Below are 23,943 nucleotides of genomic sequence, written 5' to 3'. Positions count from 1 at the left end.
CGTTAGACGAAGTAGATCAAGAGAGATCTGTTAGATATCCTAGCAGTCCACGGTATACGCAGTGTCCTTCACCAGCACCACATTTAAAAAGCGTCAATCTCCCTTCGGTCTGCCGTGCAGATTATCTAGAATTCAGATGCGTATAAGAAAATTGAGAATATCAGATCTTACTACTCTCATTTTTGTGAGACACTTATATTCTTTTAATCTCCTCGAATCCATTGACCATGACAATCCATTGACTAGAAATACGATCATCCTTACGTACTCCATTGTATGCTCACGACAATTTAAAAAATATTTTTACTTAATTGGAAAAGAAAACTAATTGGAGACAAGGGAAAGGAGTCTTCAATAAATGAAATTAAAATAATTGATTTCTTTATGGTTTTGTAATATTAAATAGTAAACAATATACGCATGCCTTATAAATGATAAATATATTACAGAAACAATACACATATGAACTGTGGACAATTATATAGTTATGTTTCTGTCAAAATAGTAAAATTTTGATAAGCTCAAATGTGTTCAACACATTCTTCATAGTCTTACGCTAATGTTATTCGCTCAAATGTAAGTCCTTTCGAAGCGTGTAAGCAGAGACGTGCATCATGTAGGGTTCGTTCTTGAGGAAGTTGTCTATTGCCTGCTGTCTGACATCCTCCCAAGCATACAGATCTCTATATATCGGTCGTACATACTTCATTCGTCCTTGTTGATTAACGAAATTCAACACGTCATCCAATCTAGTTATATCTCGGCTCCTTATACACAGCCTCAACCATCTGTAAATGATCTCGGAGTTCTTGCTAGCATTGACTTTGTATACGTTGCCTAAATTACGAAGTTTTTGAATTGGAAGTGCATCTCTGTCAATTAACTCTTGCAGCAAATTAATCATTTGATGCGGTGTGAACAACTTCACGTCGTCGTAGGAGAAGTCGCTCTGCTCCGTTATCTTCGTCACGAGTGCGGTGACAGCCTTCGTCATTGATGTGTCGTAACTGAGGCAAGAAAAAGAATCTATTAGAAAGTGCATTTAGTTACAATTTTAAAAAAAATATTCTTAACTGTATAGACTTGTTTTGGAAGTAAGACGGAGATAGTAGCGGTAAAAGATGTTTGTTCTTAATTTACTACTATTCTTAATGTTGGACCTCTTCATATATAGTGGTAGGATTATCAGGGATATTTTCAATGTGTTTAATGTGTTATCATCATCATTTGTGCCATAAAACGCCCACTACTGTTTAAAAGATTTCCAATAGGACTAGTCGGAATCGGCTAGTATATAGTGTCTTCATACAATTTTAACAAGTTCGTCTGTCCACCTCATGGGTGGACATCCTAAGCTACGATTGCCGTTCTTGGGGGTTTCCATTAAAGGAAAAGGAAAAGGAAAATTTTTTTTTTAAAAATAGAATTCATTTAATTTAATCAATTAAACAATAACAAGAAAAAACATTTGATAACTGGCAATACTATTAATAGGCTTAATTTGATTCCAGTTTCTAAAAAACAAATTACAAATTGCTCTTCAGGCAATTTACCTACGTGGTACTCAAGTGGTCAGTAACTGATCTTATGTTATTAATAATATGACTAAATACTATTCCTATGTATTTAAGCAATAATATTTTTGATAAAATAACATATTAAACAAACGATATATTGAATGTATTAACATTGGGCGTTAAAAACCCGATTCCGGTGATAGACCAAGCCAAAATTTCGCACCAGAGGTCATTGTATTCAGTTATTCAATAAAGCATCTTCCCGAGTAACTTAGAACTTAGCGGTCATGTAATCTATTGGAAAATCTAATGTACCGACTACAGCCATTAAGTCATATATATGAAAGCGAACTCACACACACAGCATTAGTCAATTGTAAAAATATAATACAGACTTGGGAATGATCGGAGGCATGCCGCTACTGTAAAACCAAGTGTCCCAGTCGACGTAGCTCAAGTTGTTGTTGCCGCTGAAGTAGTTAAGTAGGTAGTCTTTGAACTGGTCCGTGTCCAACGAGCGCTTCTGGAACTCGCCCAAGTAAGATCGGAGGAACTCGTCAAACACTTCTAAAAATAAAAAGGAAAAGATCTTTATTAATCACCTAAATATATCAAGCAATACAAGATACGTTGATAGTTATGAAAGGTTTATCTTCTAATATTTGTGTAAAAATTGACATTTGTTTGTAGAATATACTCGCTAGTGCTTTTCATCGTAAGATTTTATTATAGTCATAAAAAGACAAATGAGTCCCTTTTTAGCATTACTTTCTTTAATCATCTAGAGAGCTTTATACCCATAGTCTCAAACAGTTGTTATTGAAGACGAAGTTTAATACTGAAAAGTACAAGAGAACAGGAGACAGCATATTGTAACAAGTTATAATTATAAGTCATACCGAAATTCCGCGATAGGGTAGATAGTGGCTAATTCCAGAAAAGTTATATTAGATAATTTTGTTTACAAAAACCTACATATTTTTAAAATTATTGCTATTCAAAAGAGTAAATGAATTTTATGAACTTTGTAGTGTACTGTGTCTACATTTTTCAATGTTTTTTAACTTCGGGTTATCATGAGTAACTTTCAATAAATCACAGTCAATAAATTCAAATTGCAATAGGCGGATTTCCAAATTTTAACTTTAACCAACTGTTTTTGACACAGTATAGTTGTTTAAAATTAATTTTCTTGAATTAGCTACCACATGCTTTCGAATTGAGGATAATTTATTATACAAACTCTAAAGATTGTATAGTAAAATATAAAAAAATGTAGTTTTTAGTAAGCGTTGACTTTTTTATCACAGTCAAGCAAAATGTTAATAGTTGTAAATTACTTTATCATACCATGTTTAGAAGTCTCTATTTGTTTAAAAATTAAAATGAATATTTATATATATAAGTATTAAATCAAATGCTCCCATGTATAAATGAAAAGTTCAAGGACTATCTAATTAACTTTTTATATTTTAATAGAGCAATAGAGAGATAATTATATTCAGTATTAAAATCGAGTCTGGTACAATTGAAATAAAAACTTTACCTGGTCCTCCGAACAAATCCTCAAGATAATAAAGAAACAAGGATCCTTTTTCATACGGAATAGACGAGAAAGCGTCATCGGGATGTATTCCATTTAGGTCCACGACAAGCCTTGTCAAGTTGTTTGTCGGGCCCAATTCTTCGTTTACCTATAAAACAATAAAATATACGTGAGCTTACCGGGTCCTCCTACGAGGTCTTCTAGATACCGTAGAAATAGCGAGCCCTTTTCGTAGGGGACTCGAGAGAAAGCATCGTCGGGGTGCACTCCGTCTAGGTCCGGCACCAACCGCGTTAGCGGACTCGAGGGACCGAAATGATCGTTTATCTACGAGAAATACAGAGATATAAAAATGTCTGTATTTATTTATTAAATATTTATAGGAGTTCTAGTTTTATTACAATTAGTATATTGTTATGTACACTCATACTGTTTTTGTGTGGTGACCTAACCACCGAAAAAAAAAATCACGAATGAATAACACAAGTAGCTATAAAAATATTTTACTAAAATAATTAACAAGTACATTTTTATGTGGTGAATATGGACCGCATAAAAAAGAGTATCTTACGTGAGGTACTTCCTCTAATTTTATAAAATAATTTAAAAACTTAATAAATAACAAGAAATTGCTAAAACGCATAACCACTATCCTTCGTATTTGTGGTAAACTGGTTTTGGTTAAAAAAAAAATTCAGTTATCAGTCGATACCGACGGTGATCAGTTTTTATGATGACTGTTGTTCACTGGACGCTTGTATATATCTTCGTAGCCAGATATGAAAGATCTTGAGGATTTTTTATATACTTTTTAAATCATGTTCCTGTTAAAATGAAACTTGCCTATACCGCACAAAAACATAAATGTATTCCAAATATTACGCGTTTACTATAATACAAAGCAACTAAATAGTCATTTATATTTATTGGTATATTTTCGTCATTAGAAAGTAAGAAAGTTGTATATATATAAGAAAGCTGAATCATAGTTTTATTTTTCGAAATTGAGTTGAATATTGAAATGATCTAAACATTATCTCTGACCACCCTGCAAAACCAACTTTAGAGTTGACTAGGAATTTGTAAGGGGCTATAACAGGTTACAAGTGCGTGCGTGTGGCTACAATTTTAAATGGATTTTAAACAATCAAAGATCAGATATAGAGCTTAAATATGCAGAAATAATATATGATAAACTCTATCCATAAATCAATGATTTCATAGATAAGGAATAATGTAATGAAAATATTTTAGAAAAAGCGTTTTTAAATTTGAATCACTACATATTATAATTAATTATTGTTTACTATTTGTCCTTACAGACTACACTATCAGAAATAATTGAGCAGTCGCATTCCAAAAGCAAAAATAAATATTTCAGAGGGTTACTTTATACAGGTCATTGGAAATAAAATCTTAAAAGCTTTTTGATGCTAAATTAGCTAACTTGACCCGTTTAAAGCATTTACACTTATTTGTTTATGTCTACACAACTTTATAACCAACCACTCTGTGAGTATAAATTTCACATCAAACAATACCCTATGTTCGATTATGGTAAATTAATAGTGTAAGAATAACACCTGATAGTACAAAGTTTGCTATAAGTGTCTACTGGTAGATATTTTTATGATCATTTTTATTTTTATGATGATCAGTTTGACAACTGATTAGACTAAACGAGATAAAGCACACCTCATGTTCTACTTACTACTTATCAGACAATATCTTACTTAGTGTTAAGATAACTTTTTTATTTCAGAAAAAATGTAGTTTGTATAACAATGCCCAAAATCAATATCATTATGGAACTATGACGTCTGTTTATTTATATTAGGGGTACCGGAAAGTAATGCCGTTTCTGTCGACACATTTTACAGAAAAACCGATTGATTTTTACCGCTTCGGCATTGTAGATATGTATACTAAATGGCAAAAGGTTATTGATAACGAAGTGAATATATTGTTTAGAAATAAAAACTTGTTCAAAATGTAGTCGTGTGAATTTAACTTAAGAAAGCGACATTACTTTCTGGTGCTCCTAATATATTTATATTAAAAAAAATCTTTATTATGGACTCTTCTCTGAAAACAGCGTGTTTGTAACAAAGCCAAATATTTTATGTTAACTAATCCCAATATACGGGAATTTACACTTATAATTTAAATATAGTTTCTTTCAAAATATAATTTCCCCATTTGCCTAATATAATAATTTACACTTTTTTTAACATTATTTATTTAAAACTTTATTTTTAATAAATAGTATAAAAAGTAATTATACAAATTTAAATATAAAATAAAAATAACCAATTAAGGAAAAACTAATATACTTGAAAATTTTAACAAGAAATTTGGGACCTTTTTCTCGATATCAGCGTATATGTAACACGTACGAAGCTTTCTATTCGTGCATTACTTAGTTTTGATCGGTGGTTATTATTAATTAATGGTTTCGGTTAAGCACGTACGACCATTTTATTATAACTAGTTTAATAACAATATATTGGTGAGAAGCAGTGGCGTACCTAGGGGGGGGCGGTGGGTGCGGTCCGCACCAGGCGGCACTTACCTTGGGGCGGCATTTTTTAAATTTACTTATAGTTGTAAAAAGCAACATATTCATTTCATATTTATTTTCTTTCTTAAATAATAAATTAAAATTCTGTTCCCAACATTGTAATTTATTTAAGAATTTTTTTAACAATTTCAATCAGTGTCGGTAGTTGCGAAAGAAGCTTCTTAAAATTGAAGTTGATAAAAAATTATCTTCGTTCTACAATGAGTCAATTAAGACCAAAAACTCTTGCAATATTGCCAATAGAACAAGAAATTACAAATAATTTTAATTTTAAGAGCATTATACACGATTTTTCTAGTATGAAAGCTAGAAAGAAGAGTAGATATTATATAAATATGTTTACGAGTGCATACACATGTCTAAAAAAATTTACTCTGTGTATTAATTAATATTGATTAAATAACTTAATAATTTATTTATGTGTATTAATTTATAAAAAACCACTATTTGATTGACTTATAATAGAAGGGGCGGCAAACTGGAGATCGCCCCGGGCGGCAAAAGTTCTTGGTACACCACTGGTGAGAAGGTCGACAAAATAAATTCAATTTTAGAAATTCTTGGCAGGCCGCATAAACATGTTTAACGGGCCGCATGTTGCTCATCGCTGATTTTAACATCTTACACAAATTGTGTATTTAGAAAAGTGGGAAAGTGGATACATAGATCTGTATTATTAAACTTTTTTTAAAGTGTTTAAAGTTTTGTATTGTGGTGGAGTTTCCTCCTGTTTCTTCTCCACAAAACCTTAGATAAAGAAAAAAAGTTGACGACCAATAAGAGTCCTATTCAAAGTTCCAATGTTGAAGATATAAATTTCATCTTTATACAGTGACCGAACACATTGTATATATAATAATTACATACCGTCTCACTCAACTCCTGCAGACCAAGTAGACTGTGAAAATCTCTGCTCCGTTTGGCTTCCGCGGGATCAGCTATGAGAGATGCTCCAACTTTCCTCTCAAGGAACACTGTGAAGCCTTCATTTAGCCAGAAGTGTTCGAAGTTTCTGTTTGTTACTAGATTTCCTGTCCAGCTGTGCATAATCTCGTGGACAATCACATCGGCTTGGCTTCTATCACCTGCCTGGAAGATGAACAAGCCCTATTGAATGGCACTTGCATTGAACAGTGAGGTCGGCTGAAGGATAAGGCAGTGTCGCAACTTATAGACGCCAAATTTGAACCTTTTGAAGCCCGTGTGGACAGATATGAGTTTACTCTAAGTCTCTGGCGTGAGCTAAAGACGCATATATAAGCAACTGTCGGTTTTCTGTTCAATAACTTTTTTTACTTAATTGTATAATTGTTTTGTAAATTGTTTATTATTCGAAATTTTTGTAAATAACTTTGATACTCAAAAATATTTATTTAACCCCGTGGGTAAAGAAATGGAGTGAGCTGAAGTGAACCATTGGCCGTTTGGGCCAAAAGGTTCTCGAGTTCGCAACTTTGTCATTTGAAATGTCTTGTGTGTAAAAACTAAAAATTCATAACTTAAATCATTGATTTGTTATAACGAGTTAAGGCTGTGTTTACACGATATGTCTTCCGTTCGTGTGACACTTTTTTGATTAGGCATATTTCGGAATCATTTCTGTTTAATCTAGGATTTGTGGTGTTTGATTGTCTAGGATTTCTGGTCGATCTGTGAAGTACAATGATTGATAGATAGCAAGTGAAAATACGCAGAAAGACTACGCCTTTAACAAAGGGATTAGGATGCAATTTCACGTTAATGAAGAGAACGATGATAAAAAACCACTATATTATTTGTTCCTTGCACGTCTTTAAAAGGAGCCCCATGTAAAAGAATTTCTAAATTTCTTTACAAATGTCGCGAATAATATCGTCTTTTACTTGCTTATAAAAGAGCGCTATTTATAATCGCTACGGCAAATAACGTCTTACTTTTGAGCAGCATAAAACTTGTTGCTTTTTAATATAATTTCTATATCACAATTTCGTATCAACATTTATATTAAAAAAAAACATCAATAATGTAATTTTATAGCCATTATGATCGATGTCCCATGCGAATATTTCCAATAGTGCGAGACATTTGTGATAAACGTTGATAGAAATAAGCTATGGACACACAGTAAAAAAAAACCTGGTGTAAATAAATACTTACCAACAGGGTCGGCGTTACAAAAGTCAGACATGGATTTTCCATGCCGCCATAAGGGAAAGAAGGTGGTAGGACCAGAAGGTCGTATTGGCCCCATTGATAAGGACCACAAAGGTTTTCCGCAGCTTCCAGATATTTCTCAGTCTCGGCGAATTCCCAAGCGCTTCGCTCGATTTCTTCTTTCTCGGACCATACTAATGAGCTGATAATTACATTTATACATTTATAAGTTAACAATATAACATTTCTTTCAGGCCGTCCAAATCTCTCCGCGGGATATATTATAAAAAAAAATTAATCAAGTGGCAGTAACAAGAAAATTTTATTTTATTTCTCAAAATTGCTAGAGCAAACTCAAAGCCTTTAGTAACTTTATATTTGATAACTAGATACATGAAACTGTATTGAGCAGAAACAAATATTAAATGTTGTTCGTTTGTTAACAAAATATAAAAATCAATGATGCTATCAATGGCACAGTAGAAACTTAAGATTCAATCATTCATGTTAAGAGCTGCGAAAAGCTGTTTTTAATAAATATTATAATTATAAATTTATTATTAAATATCTTGTAAGTATATTCTCCATTTTTTAAATTGTCATGGTGAAATAATTATTTTAAATGTTTGATTTTTATGTTGTTTGTAATGAAGAATTTTGATTCAATAAATAATTAAAATTTAGGGTTGAAACTGTTTGCCAATTACAAAAACATCGTTTATAATAGGTAAAAAAGAGATTTGCGTGTTACAGAATATTTTCGTCGAATTATTGTAGATAAGAACTTAAATCTATGAACAACATAGGTCAATGTCAGTACAAATGTAAAATGCAATGCAATAAATAGATAACCTTGTGCACCTTGACTCTATCTATGACAGGAAAACAAGAAGTTATACTACAATTTACCTTAAACATTTAAAATAAATGAACTGCAAAATGTACGACATATTTAACATTTTTTCCTCCATCTAAATCAGAGGTTTGTAGATTTATTGTTTCATAGACTACTACTAAGATTTTGCTGGTTCCGGTCCACTCACTGCGTCTACTTTTCTTACATATCCCCAAAAATCGACGATAAATGAAATGCTTTTCAAATCTCGACATGTACTAAATATGGAATATCTAAATTTTTGGCTGAGAACATGGAATATGCAACAGTCGCTGAGTATCTTGAAATATTATCTGCCTACATTGATACATGAATCCATATTTTAGTTCTTCGCTATCAAAAGCAGATTAGTGTTCGTTGAACCGATTAACAATTGCGAACCTACTTTTTCATGTATAGCCCCTTCGAGTCTATCGTAGAGCCCTAGGTTCACCTTTGGAAATATTGATTTATTCAATAATTTAATAATCAAGGTTATCGTAGTTTAAAAAAGACTAGATTTTGGACTTACCGCGGCCCAAGGCGTCTGTGTTCTAATACGCCCACAGCAATGGCGAGCAGGTAGGAAGGTATGGGCACCGATTGCTGGAACATAGTTCTTTTGCTGCGGTTCTCTCCCCGGATTGCGCTCATGAGCACAGTAAATTCCTCAGGAGCTGTTACCTCGGCGTCATATGTGAACTTCACAGCCGGCGTGTCTTGGCATGGTAAAATAGAACGAGCGTGGATTGGCTAACAAAATAATATTTATATTATCAATCTTTAATAACTGATTTATAATAGCAATAAATGTCTTTTTAATATGTTTCATATTTAAAAAGCAATACTAGATAACAAAAATTCTACCTGACACTGACTAAACATGTACGGATGTTTTTTCCCAGACGTCTGGTTAGGTTCTAACCATTGCAATGCCGAAGCTGATGGAGATGTCCTATATTTAATTCTTAAAATTAACCTAAAATGGACAATTTTTATTAGAAAATCTTTGCAATACATTAATCTAAAGTCAAACGTGAATACATTGTAAAACTAAAGCTAAGTTTGATATTTCCTAAGAGGGAAAAGCAGTGATGTTGCGTACGGTAACACCTAATGGCGTATGTACAATTTATGCAGAACTAAACTTCATCGTATTTTGTGGATATTCAATAACAACGGTAAAATGATTGATCCAACGGAATCCCTTTGTGGTTTGGACATGAAATTTAGTTGGATAGTTTTTATGTATCTTTTCCGGTGCTCCTACTGGATGAAACTATTTCTACCAGAAGGCAATTCTAGCGAGCGATAGTCAAAAATAATTTTACCCCGCAAGCATTTAGTAATTTTCTAGTTCCAGTAATCTTCCACAAGTAACATGACCAGTAGAAGTAGAAAAAAACAGTAAGTAAATACCCTAAAGATTTTACACGGTCTAATTTATATAAAGTGAGTTCGATGTTGTGGGCTTTGCGTAAAGTTGTGAGATTAAATCACATGTTTCCTCGTTGAAAATAGCATTCATAGTCAAGTCAGATAATTAATTCTTACGGAACATGATTGAATTAACTTATTTGTTTGTTATCAGCTTCCTTGTTTTTCACATTTTTCTAGCCAATTGCTAACAAAGTTTTCAAATAGATTTTTTTTCATATTAACCAGTACAAGCTCTTTATTCACGTTACGGCTTTTAACTGATAATATTTTTGATAGTACAGATTTTTTTTTCGAAAATTATCTAATTCTAATGTGAACTGGAATAAAGAATCCAAATATCCATGAGGTAACAAGAGACAAAAATTTTGGCTGTATATTGTTTGAATGTCGCACTTTAGAATCAACCTCAAGACGACTATATATAATTTATAACGCTATCACTAAAAAGTTATTCTATATTATGATGATGAAAATAACACTAGAATGTGTGGGAGGTTAACAAACAGTGTAGTATATCGGATGTTACCAAAATGATACAATCAAGCAAATTATTGACTAAATTAAACTAAACTAATCAAAAAACAAGTAGTTTTATAATGATGAGTTTAATCAACCGCGAATCTATTAGATTATGAGCACCGGAGACGCAAGAAGCAGGGCCGAACGACAAACACCACGTTAAGGGATTTAATTTGGATATTATTTCTTATTTAGGCTACACATATCTATATAGTATCCAAAGAAAACCATATATGTACAAAAATATACATGAAACGCAAGTTAATTTCTAACCTATTATGCTCCCAGGGTTCAGAGTCATCACGTGAATAACCCCCCACACGCATATGACAGACATCCTCTTCGAAATCTAGATCTTTCTTTCCTTTAGCTTTTCTATTAGTTATACTCAAATAAGGTTTACAGATGTCGTCTTTATTTTTGCTCATATGTGGTTTACAGGTATTTTCTCTACGTACATTCTTCATGTACGGTTTGCAAATGTCATCTTTCTGTGTACTTATATGTGATTTGCAGATATCGTCTTTCTGTGTACTCGTATGTGATTTGCTGATATCATCTTTCTGTGTATTGATGTATGGCTTATGTTGGTCTTGTTTCTGTGTACTCAAGTATGGTTTGCAGATATCTTTATGCGAACTCGTATATGGTGTACATATACGATTCCGTATTTTGAAGCTGCTTGTGTCATCTTCATTTTCGCTCGTATAAGGAAAATCGTCTATCTGTTTACTAAGCGATGTTTTAGAGGCAGCATTTTTAGTTTTACTGAAATATGGTTTGCAGATATCTTCCTCGTGTTTACGCGTATAAGATTTACAGATATCCTTATCTTTACTAATACAAGGTTTAGAAATATCCTCATTGGATTTACACGTTTCGTTTTCAGAGTCATTATTTTTATATTTAGTTAAGTTAGGTTTATAAGTTTCATTTTTTTTATATGTACTTATATCACGACCACACATGTCACATTTACGTTCAGTCTTATCAGGATTATACTCTTCAATTCTATGTTTACACATAGTAGGGTCATTGTCAGCTTTGTGTTTTCTCATATCAGGATCACATTTGTCACATTTGTGTTCAATATTACCAGGATTGATTTTATCAATTTTATGTTCTCTCTTATCAAGTGTATACTCTTCAATTTTGTGTTGACTGATTTTAGGGCCACATACGTCAACTTTGTGTTTTCTTACATCCGGATCATATTCGTCACATTTGTAACCACACTCATCAGAAATAATTTTATGTTCACTCTCATCAGGAGTATACTCTTCAATTTTGTGTTGACTGATTTTAGGGTCACATACGCCAACTTTATGTTTTCCTACACCCGGAACATATTCGTCAGATTTGTAACCACACTCATCAGAAATAATTTTATGTTCACTCTCATCAGGAGTATACTCTTCAATTTTGTGTTGACTGATTGTAGGGTCACATACGTCAACTTTATGTTTTCTTACATCCGGAACATATTCGTCACATTTGTAACCACACTCATCAGAAATAATTTTATGTTCACTCTCATTAGGAGTATACTCTTCAATTTTGTGTTTACTCATTGTAGGTTTATATACATCAACTTTATGTTTTCTTATATCAGGATCACATATTTCACATTTGTGGTCAATATTATCATCACTCTCATCAAAAGTGAACTCTTCAATTTTGTGTTTACTAATCGTAGGTTTACACACATCAATTTTGTGTTTTTTTACATCATGATCACATATTTCACGTTTGCGTTCAGTCTTATCAGGATTAATTTTAAAATCTCTCTTAGGATTGTACTCTTCAACTTTTTGTTTACTAATCGTAGGGTTATGTACGTCGACATTATATTTTCTTGCATCAGGATCACATATTTCACATTTGTGTTTACGCATCGTAGGATTATAAACATCTACTCTGTATTTACTCATACCAGGATCGCATACATCACACTTGTGTTCACTCTTATTAGGTTTATGTTTATTCTCCTTAGGATTACACACATCACGATTGCGTTCACTCATTTTAGGGTTATATATATCAACTTTGTGTTTACTCCTATTAGGATTGTAAAGCATATCATCTCTGTATTCTTTAATCATACGAGGCTTATACACATCATCTACGAAGTCAAGAATGAAGCTGCTGACAGATTTTTCCAAATTTACGTCATCCCGGCAACATTCAGCTGCCGATTCTTTGATTTGGATAATCTTTACTGTGCTTTAAAAATATTTTATGCTTGATTCTATCATATTGATTAAGAAAAATTCAATGAAAATTTAGTAAAACAAATTTGTTAAACTTACTTTTGACCAGCAGGAAGTGAATTTGGTAATGTTACAGATAGTTTTGAGCCGAAATTAGGAATGTGTTCGTCAATATTATATTTCAATTGTGTGCCGTCCTTTAATTCTACTGATTGTATTGTCAAATTATTTACATCTAAAATCTGAAATATTTAGGCGTTTTAGATTCGAGCAATGGTGTAATATATTGAAAAGATCTTCATGATTCTACATGGGTACTATAATTACTCAAAAACCTCTAATATTAATATTGTAATGGTTAACAACCCAGTATCAATAAAAAGGCAAATATATAAACCAGATAGAGAACAGGATATTGAATGTTATTGGCCAGCTCTGGGGGTTGTGGTCTATGTGGTCTCTTTGTTTGTTTGTTTTCTGGAAAAACTCTATGCATAAGAAAGAAGCTTTAAAATTTTTCAGTTTAAAGCACCTTACCTAGCAAAAATACCTCACTGATTAGTTAAAATATATATCTAAATATGTAAAATTAGAGTGTTTGTCTCGTAATATTAAAATCTTTTTATTACATGCATAAGAAAATCTGTCAATTTGTTCTAGTTAACCTCGCATATGACTTAACTGATTTTGACAGGATTTAAACTGGCAAGTAATAAGAAGTAACTTAACTACTATTAGCAAAATTCTGAAACGAAAAAATTTGAACATTTTTTTTGCTAAATTCAATGCAGATAATGTCATGGGCGCAGCTAGTTTTTTTTTAAATAAAATCATTGTTTTTTGGATAAGGTTTAATATACATATATTAATTGACGTTAAATTATATATATATATATATATATATATATATATATATACATTCATCCCTTCAAAGCTTTTGCAACTCATCGTCTTTAGATCTGTCCCGTTTTGATATGAATGGCGACAGTTTTGAAGATAAGAATAAAACCACTTGTTATGACAGACATTATCTATCTGTCTAAGAAAAATTAAAACAGTTACAAGTGAAAATCAATAAACATTTTCGATTATTTATAACATCATTTATATTTTTATATTTGTAAAGTCTAGGCTGAAAGTATGTAACGAAACTTTTGCATGATAAAATTATTTAAACTTCATTCTGCCACAGTACGAAATGAATGATTTACCATCAACTTTAGTGGCTAGGGCAGTAACCATGATCGAGGGCAAAGCAGAAATGGGTCAACCAGTGACATAGATGTCCGTTTTAAGATACCTATTCAATATGTGGTAAATCACTCATTTTGTATCATAACAATATGCACTATTAAAAGCAAACAGTTAAATGAACCACAATCACCACACCCATCATCCAACGAAGTTCTTATCAGAAACAATTAGAATACTTGATGTCAGCAAATTCTTAAAAGAGCCATAAAACCTGTATCACACTTCAAAAGTGTCAAATTTTTAACGTATGTTATTTCTTAAGAAGGTACTTACACGTTATTAAAACTAGTTCTCAAGATTTACAAAAACTTTAAAATAATCTACTTTTTTGTGTTTCTCTAATTGTGTTGGTTAGGGTATACACAGATAAGAGAGATGAATTTCATGCACACTGTTTCTGTCTGACTGTAAATCTTTTCTAATTTTCACTCACTATTACTTACTTTAACTGTGGTTTTAAAAACATGGTTTTTTATACAAAAGTTCATACTAAAATGGTCTGTATTTAAAATAATATTGAATATTTTGTCAAACCATGTACTCAAAATTATTGCTACTTATATTGATATAGTTATAATAATTTCACCCTGCAAAACCATGGAATGTACAAGATATCAGTTAAAATTTTACAAATGATAAAAGTTTTTACTTGATAAAAGCTAGTTTAGCCTAATAATATTTGATATTAATTTATCTCCATTTATTAATGTATACCTATATACATATATGTTGCATAAAATATTAAAATGTTCATAAAATTGTAAAAAAATTCATGCTATTTTCAATATTGAGACATTTCTTTTCAGAAAAAGAAAATATGGTTCATTTGCTTTGAAAAAGCTTTGGTGTAGGAGAATTAGAATGTTCTATAAAATACACAGTCAAAACAATTTCACATATATTACATATAAATTGTAATGAAAAAATTTTTAAAAAAAAAAATCATCATCATTGTTATTAGTATATACATTATAATTTGTATTCTTGCTTTGTAGTAGAACTTCAAGTTGCATGCATAATCACCAAATGAAAGTAGGTCCGAAATCTTTAGATAGTCTATTATTAACTAAATACTTAAAATTTATTATAAAAATTACATACTATTTCATCCGTAGCATGTAGAATATCAAAGTTAAGGTCTGCAATTCCTGCCAGCACTTTATTTTCAAAGTCCACATCCAGTACCAGAGAAACATGTCTAATTATTGCTATTTCTGTAACAAAGTAAATAATTTTTACAGTATTAATAAGTTCTTAGCACAATAGTACATCAAAAATATCATATTTTTAAGAGTCTTAGATTTGATTGTACCACAAAAAAATAAATAATAAATATTTAAAATGATAAATAAATTGAAACTATTAAAATAGAGATAAGAATATTACCTGGCCGAGAAAATGAAGAAGGATCAAGAGGACTCAAGGCACCCATAGCTTTCTCTTGTCTAAAACAAAAGAAAATAAGTATTGTATAAATCCAAAAAGAAAAATAATTCATGGTGACCATATTGATGTGCTTCACCAATGAACTACAATTCAGCAATGACCATTATCTATAGATTCAGATTGAATAGAAAGCCGTTCGATAGTTTCGCAAGATTTCCTCCACCTTTTTATTAAGATATGACCTTTTTTAATGCAATAAAATAGATGTTGGTAATTCTTGCGAATGCATAAACTATAGCAAGTATGAGTAAAATTATTTTTTGTATATCATTGTTAATAGCAATTAAAAATTTAATCAAAGTAATTAGAAATTACGTGAATCCCTTACGAAGCTGTTCTACAATATTAAAATTTATCTAAGCATTCTTGTTTGCTATATTTTCGAACAATATCTTTTCGCAAAGATTATTATTGATGACATGATAAAGCTAAACTTACTTGGTTATTGCGAAATATTTGTGTGATGCGGAATTACAAAAGTTCTTTGTACTGTATTTAGTTATAGAAGATAAAATGTGACGTTTCGTTAATAATGTGCCGTAGGCTTTTTCAGGTTTGTAAATTTTAGGTCTTTTATTGAAAACCAGGCGAAAATGCCGCTTGAAAGCATTTGTGCAAATGACAGCCATTTTTAACAGATAAATAAAAAGTTTAACTAATACTCATCAACCAGTTATTTATAGAGTAATTACAGATCTAAGAGCTGAAGCTTTAAATTTATGCGTAAACTGTCTAATTGTTCAGGATACTGACTGTAAAATTTAAACTAGTGGGTTGAAATCTGTCAATGGACAACTTTCAAATATTGTCTTATATAAAAATAAGTTACAAATGTCAGCATCTCAACTTAAACAAATATATTTATTTTATGGAATAATTTTTATTTTAGTAAGAAATTTTTTTATTATTACATAACGGTTTTAGTTTTTTAAAACATCTGAACGGTCTTGTATTTTCGATGTTAGTTCAACTTTGATAAGTAGTTGTCAAGTTTGACATAAAGTCGCATGAATTGTACGGAAAATGTACTTTGTTGTTGTGTATTATTTTAGCAAGGATTTGCAAAAAGTTTATCACTTTCATGATTATTATTTCGTTGCTTGAGAATGCGTTAACAATGTTTTCTTAATGACTTAAAAGGTTTATAAGAAACGAACATGTTAATTATACACGTAATGGTGGTTTTTTAAATATAATAGGTAGTTTAGTATCAGAAATCATGCTGTCGAGGTTTCATCATTATCACGGATCCAATATCATTCTCTTCGAAGATAATACGGTTGCCTACCGAAAGGCAAGTTTTGCGCATGGATTAACTTTCAGTGAAAAACCATTACTACCAGGTGAAATATTTTTAGTAGAGATAGAGAAAACGGAACGCGGGTGGAGTGGCCATATGCGGTTAGGGCTCACACTACTAGATCCACAAACTGCAGCACTAGGCGATAAGGGACTTCCACAGTACGCCTTACCCGATTTAGCCAACACAGGCATGTCGTGGATTTTTCCTATCTCAAAGTCTCAAAATAATGTTTTAATAGAACTTGTAAACCAAGGAATAAGTGGGAGGCGTGAAAATGAACCAAGGGTATCAGTTCTAGGTGATGGACACAGTGTACATACACCCAGGGGATACATATCAAAAATGCTTTTAAGGCCCCAAGTGTTATCACAAAATGGGACACCACAAGGAATCTTGCCAATGGATGCTGGAAGTCGAATTGGAGTCATGTTTGTTCCATGTCCAAAAACTAGTAGAGATGAGCCAGAAATGGCTGAAATGCACTTTATAATAAATGGTGAAGATCAAGGACCTTGTACTAAGTCCATTCCATACACTAGTGGACCTTTACATGCTGTTGTTGATGTGTATGGCACAACAAAACAAGTTAAAATTGTACAACTTTATGGTGGTAAGTTTTTTTACTTTATTCCATTAATAATATACATAATACATTAGCTCTAGGTTGATTATGACTTCGTTAGTTATAATTATTAATAGCTTAAGAAGGCTAATGGGGACCTATTACAAAATGTTTTTGTGTAAAAACATAGTTCATAGTTATGCAAATATTCTTTGCTGTCACATTTACTCAGAATGACCTGTTTTGCAAAATAATTTTTCTGTAAGTTGAAAAATTAATTCACAGAGCTATTGGTAATTTATGCTAAAATTTATAATTAAATTGGACAATATTTTTTAAATTTAAAAAGTATGGCAACCAAAACTTACTTCCTTTTTTTGCCTGAACTAATTATTAGAAAGAACCACAAAAGTCTAATCAAAGGGACAAGGCTTCTTGCTTTGAAACAAACATAATTTGAAAAACATGTTACTACTGTGAACTACATTAGATTTATTATTAATTTTTTTCCTAGGATAGAAAACTAAAAGAGACTTTATGTTTTTATATGAAGTAATGTCCTTTTCTTTGTTAGGTTCAACTTTTCAAGCAGAGATTTGCGAAGCCCCATGTATGAGATCATTGTTGAAATTTATTTTAGTTATTTTATACATTTATTATACATATATGACAATTTTATATGTCCAAAGAGAAGAGATTTATTCTACCAGCCTGCAAATGGTAAAACAATAATTACAATAGTATTGATTATTTAATGAGAAATTGAACAGGTTACCATTTTTAATTTTTTAATAATATTTGATTTATGCAACAAGATACATGCTTAAATAACATAAAAAATTTACATAAAATATATTTCTTAGTCTTTAGCCATTAAGGCTACTGGAGATCATTCAGTAACAGGTTATTCATTTTTTTTTCAAAATACAATTAATCATAATAGCATAAGGTGGAAAGATAACCTTGTTAAGGTCATTGGAAGACACTGAATATAGGCCATTTCCTACCGGTTCTGTTAGAAATCTATGGGGTTAACTTATGTCCAGGAATCAGTCTTAAGGATCTTAAGGCTGAAGCTATGATGATGATTATTAAATGCTAGTAATGCTCTAACCATGAGATTTGTAATTGTTTTTATTTAGATGTTGGAAACTTCTGTTTGTTTCTGGTACCTCATTAAAATAAAAACATAAATTGTTAATATCCCAATAACATATTCTGACTGATAAAGTGTATAAATTTTTGGTTTCAGTAAAATCTCTACAAAATGTGTGCCGTGATGCCATACTTCAACATGTAAACAATGGATCTGTTAAAGCACTACCATTACCAAAGTGCTTAAAAGATTTCCTTCTGTCATAGACTTAAATGCAAGTAAATGTTATCTTGCAATGACAATAAGACTGTTTTTGTGCAACTTGCAACTATTATGCATGGACTTTTTCTAATCATTTCTATGAATTTAATATGGATTACAACTGTAATTAATTATTATGTAAATGTCAATGAAATAAATTACATTTCAAAAATCCTGATAAAGAGGCCTATTAATAACAGAAGGTCTCTAATAACAGCATCATGAGGTGTTATAAAAATGTGATTAGAAAAAAGGACAACATAATGTTTTTGAAGGAAAAACATGTATTTTGTGGAGTATGTGTGTATGATTGTAAATTTTGAAAATTTGATTTCTTAATGTAAACATTTATGATAGGTATGATACAGGGGTGGCCAAACTGCGGTTCGGAGCCACATGCATCTTTTTTAACCCTTTTTTTTGGCTCCGATTGATTGTCAAATTATTTCAATATTTAAATTCATATCACCTATCCTTGGAAATCGAAACAAATTACTGGTGTGAATAATTCTTATTCCACCATAAAATTAGCGATATTTAAATACCGATTTTATTTAGTTAATTAGTAATTTTTATTTAGGTAATATCTATATATTATATCTATAACTTCAATGTACTCATTTTGTATTTTTGTTTAAATCATTTCGATAAAAATGATTTTTGTAAAAAAAAACATCCATTTGCGTATTTTCAATGCGTATTTAATTGCGGCTCGCGAAAAATTTCCAATTTTGAAAAATGGCTCGCACTATCAAAGACCCTGGCCACCCTTGGCATAATACACAAAGGATAGCATATGTTATAAAGTTATTGTGGAAAACAGAGTGAAAAGATGAAGGAGCATATTAAATAATGCCATCCAACGTTTATCTGAAATTGTTATTTAATAAATGTTAATTTATGTGATGTATCTAAATATGCTTTGTATTAGTGAATTTAATTTTAAAATGGTTGGTTTTTTGCATGTTCGATTTTATGCTGTGCATATTAATTTCGGTAAAAGTTTGGAAACTTGTTTGGAGTTTGGGGACGATGAAGGAAAAAAGGTTTAACAATGTTCGAGTTGCATTTCAAATTAGTTAGTAGAGGTTGTAAGACCTCTGTTTAACTTCTAATTTAAAAGCAACTCCAAGCGAATCGGAGAGCCCTTGCCATTCTCGTCTTCGCCGACCAGCCTCGGCCGCTCCTGGTTACACTTCCTCGTGTTTAACGTTTATAGCGAGTTAGAAGCGATGCTAGAGTTTTTTTCGTCACTTCTTACAACGCTATCGCTATATTAAATGAGGTCATAGGCTAGGCGGCCGCTGTAATCTGCCACCTTGAATCCACGGAATCTACAAATGCCATTTGGGCAACAGGGCCAAAAAATATTACAGAAGGAAGTGAAATGGCAGCTAGTGTCGCGTTTACAAAATTGCGTATTATGGTTTGATTCCTCAGATCGTCTTATTGAAATTGATTGATTGATTGAAAATGTCTTAAAATGTATCTAAGATTTTTTTATAATTTTTTTTAGAAATCAATCAATATTATAACAGTTATTTTACTGTACAAATGTTAAAAGATTTCTAAATTAAAATTTTAAATACCAACGAAGAAAGCTCCACCAACAACTACAAGCACCAACACACTTCTCGCTTTCGAATACGCACATTTCTGAACCTAACTGAAATTTTTACTGTGTTATTATATTTATTTAGATCTCACATGTAAAACATACAAAGCATACTTAGTTTAATATTTTGGCGTTAAAAAATTTTTCTGCTAAACCTAAGATTTTTAGAGGATACATTAAATCTCAATTTAACTTAATTCGTACTTTATTTTTATTTAGGAACCGGCTTTCTTGCAGCAACAACGAACAGAAAAAAATATGTGTATTTGTCAATTACTTTATATACCTGAAATGTATATTATGTCCTTGAGGATATAGGTTTTTAAACACGTGTATTTAAAATCTGTTTTTACGTCATGTAACACAAGAATATCCTGTTACAATTTAGTTTTCCAGAAGAAAAGATATTTTTTTGTGGAACAAATGTTACAATTTATCTCCATCATTACTGTTTTATAGGCGATGTAAGAAAACTTTATTATAATTACCATGTTTTGTAATTTAAAAGACCGTTAGATAATGCCCTATAAATAAAGCTGACACATTTTAACCTTATACATTAAATGTACCGAGAAATGTTGATTATTTTATTGTAACAATGTCAACGATTTATCCGTACTGATATTTTAAAAGCTTGTTTGTATTTGCCGAGTACATTGAATATATTGAAGTTTTATTTAATACTTTTCTATGAACACGCATAATTAACTAAAAATTTGTTACGAAGTTTTTCTTTTTCTGTATCAATACCTATTTCATAAAAAATCTGATATTATATTTAAGGATTATTTATTATTCAACGGTCACACGCTATTCTGTTATGAAATTAGAAATGTTCACGGTCAATACAAAATAAAAATGTTGCTTTATAATGGCCTAAGCGATGACTTAATCGTTTCAAGTACGAGCGTGCATTGATTAGAATAAAACAGCATATTCTCTACGCTTTGTTGTAAATATCTTTAATAAGAATGATTACATTTAAAGTATTGTTTATTCAGCCTTATTTTAAATGTTGATATTCGATGTGTTAATTTTATCCATTTCAAATGTTATATGATAAAATTTTATTTTTATTCCAATACTTATATTATTTGTGATTGTAAATACATTTATCGTATAATATTATTGTAAAAGACAATTGCTCATAAATATAGAATATCTATGGATTACACGGAACTATAGCGAGATTTAACAACGCAAGTACATTAACTACGTAAAAGTCCTGAATAAAATTGAAATAAATATTTAATGTTACAATATGTCAATAGATTTCTTAAATTTTATTAAAACACTTTTTTTCACAATTTGAAATATAATTTTTCTACAATTAACTTTTTTTAATTTCGTCACGCACTTCTTTTTGACTATTTTTTGGTATATACGTAATGACTAGTCGAGGCAGTATTTTTGAAATATATTTCGATTCCTAAAATCCTTGTGGACCACATCTCTTCTTTTTAGCTGATAGACGCCCACTGCAAGGCATATGCCTCTTTCAAAGATCAGTACGATGACCGGTCTTGCACTGCAAGCATCTACCGACTTTCCGCGATGTTATTTATTTATTTGAGGAACGAACAAAACATTACCAAACTGACTCGAGTCGCCCTCGCTGTGCAAAGAGGCGAGGGCGGGCGGCCGTCGCCGAAAGCGAAGCGATAATCTTTACTGACATAATGGATATACGAATATAGATGTAATTTCTCATCAAGCAGCAGCCAAAGATCTTGGATAAATATACCCTTAGTTATCGTTATAAAGGTCTATATTTAAAGTATTATTAAATTTTGTTTGGTTGATAATTTTCTTAAAAAAGAAAACGACGGGTATAGCTGCCACATGAACTCAGCAACAGGACTATAACTTATGCGCCGCTCGCCTATAAGAACTCTTCATATCATTCCGCCAGGTGTATAAAAAGTCATATTATTTTTACAAATACATATATTCCGTCATAGTGTTCCTTATGGAACAGCCATGCGATTTACTTAATACAACCTTCGGTGATCAACTTTAAATATATGAAGAGAACCAACGTAACACATCGCCACGAATACCATTATATGATATTATTTTTGTCACTAATAACTTATGATCTACTTTATTGAATGCTTTTCCGAAGTCAATGTATACAGTTATTCAATAGACTTATCTACAAAATTAAGCATTGTTTTTAAGAATGTTAACACAAACTTTTTACGTCTCTTGTTATAGAAGAAAAGTAACTGAACAATATTTGAAATAGATCTTGTCAGAGCCTTGTCCGCTGTCAACCATTTCACTATATATTATTTCGTAATATTAAGCAATACTGATAATTAAGAACAAAGAGTCAAAGGTAAAATAAAATTTAGATATTTATATGCTTATATTTAATTTTTTTGGACAAGTCGGCATTAAATTAAATATGGACAAGATGAAGTTGATGTCTGATGTCCATGTCGAGCCTACTCAAGTAGTTAACGAAAGAGCTGTTATCGAATTTGTAGACGATTATATATATCTGAGATAAATCATCCAGCTTGGTACGTCCAACTTCGAGAAAGAGTTTTTCCGCCAAATCCAATTCGGGTGGGCAGCGTTAAAGCTCCTAAACATCTCGTTCAAAATAATGCCCGAAGGTCTTTGACAAGTATATGTTGCTGGTGATAACTTGCGGATCCGAGAAGTGGTCGCTCACGGTGGACTTTATAAAAAGGCTCAAGTTCTAGAGAGCAATGAAGAGATCCGCAGAAGAACCAAGGTCACCGACGTAGATCTAAGAATTTTTTAATTGAAGTGGCAGTGGACGGTGCACACTGTGTAATCGATGGCCGTTGATATCGAAAGATTCTCTAGTAGTAACTATGAACCGGTAGACGCGGCGTAGGTAAATGGATAGACGATATAGTCAAGGTCGCGAGAAGTCGCTCGATAAGGGCAGCAACAAAAAAAGTTCGATTATCTCTGCGATCTTTGTATGAGGCCTATGTAGAGGTCGTCTACCGACTGAAAAATGTGGAAAAAGGTTTGTTTTGGACTAGGACTTGGACTTATTACTGTTCGCGATTAGATTCTTTCAAAATGATGTGTTTTTGTTGTTCATTATAGTATCAAATAAGAAAGTAATCTACAAATATTTTTTTAAATTGTTGAGTGTTAATTATTATGGATGTTTTACCTTAGAGGTTTTGTGAGAAGAGAGCATTTTTATTAAACGTGCATTGCAAAATTTAGGAGAGCTAAATTCCCACAATTGATATAGTATATTTTGATCGTGTGGGAAGGCCACACAGCGCACAGAACAGATAGCCACTATGATCTTAAGGTTCTGGAGTAAAGACCATGAACCGGAGCGTAGCGTAGTAAGGCCGTCCCCAATTTAGACACCTCCCTAATAAGGCCGCATTCAACCGGTACTATTAGAAACGTATGGGGAGACCTCAGTCCTTCAGTGAATGTTTTTGGCCAATACGATGATTCTGAAATATCGCCGACAATTTTACAATATGATTTTATAGGTGTAAAGACAATTCTTTTGAAGAAAATGGAGAATAGATACGATGAATACTTAATGGCTATGAAACGGGTGCAACGACAGTCG

The 23,943-nt window shown here is 31.6% G+C and overlaps 2 protein-coding genes across 3 annotated transcripts; one reads left to right on the top strand and one right to left on the bottom strand.

The window, feature by feature from the left end:
• Positions 1-388: 388 nt before the first annotated feature.
• Positions 389-16,164, bottom strand: LOC137921513 (leukotriene A-4 hydrolase). 2 transcript variants are annotated; one of them, XM_068764295.1, is made up of 11 exons: positions 15,959-16,164; positions 15,461-15,519; positions 15,176-15,288; positions 12,920-13,062; positions 9,519-9,630; positions 9,184-9,404; positions 7,781-7,979; positions 6,512-6,733; positions 3,243-3,390; positions 1,913-2,084; positions 389-1,007 (listed from the first exon to the last, which is right to left on the bottom strand). In XM_068764295.1, exons 1-11 carry the CDS (start codon positions 16,147-16,149, stop codon positions 563-565), a joined length of 2,025 nt encoding a protein of 674 aa, XP_068620396.1. In that variant the 5' UTR covers positions 16,150-16,164; the 3' UTR covers positions 389-562. The 2 variants fall into 2 exon arrangements, with proteins under 2 accessions (XP_068620396.1, XP_068620397.1); XM_068764296.1 differs by lacking the exon at positions 3,243-3,390 and adding an exon at positions 3,064-3,211.
• A 386-nt stretch (positions 16,165-16,550) lies between these two features.
• On the top strand, positions 16,551-21,602 carry LOC137921402 (neuralized-like protein 2). Its single transcript, XM_068764150.1, has 2 exons — positions 16,551-17,433; positions 18,638-21,602. Exons 1-2 carry the CDS (start codon positions 16,740-16,742, stop codon positions 18,745-18,747), a joined length of 804 nt encoding a protein of 267 aa, XP_068620251.1. The 5' UTR covers positions 16,551-16,739; the 3' UTR covers positions 18,748-21,602.
• Positions 21,603-23,943: the final 2,341 nt, after the last annotated feature.

This window comes from Battus philenor, unplaced genomic scaffold, assembly GCF_028537555.1.
Source record: "Battus philenor isolate CCGP_79_NKW_IND1 unplaced genomic scaffold, ilBatPhil1.0.hap1 SCAF_19, whole genome shotgun sequence".
NCBI lineage: Eukaryota > Metazoa > Arthropoda > Insecta > Lepidoptera > Papilionidae > Battus > Battus philenor.
This window is presented reverse-complemented; position numbering and strand designations above follow the sequence as displayed.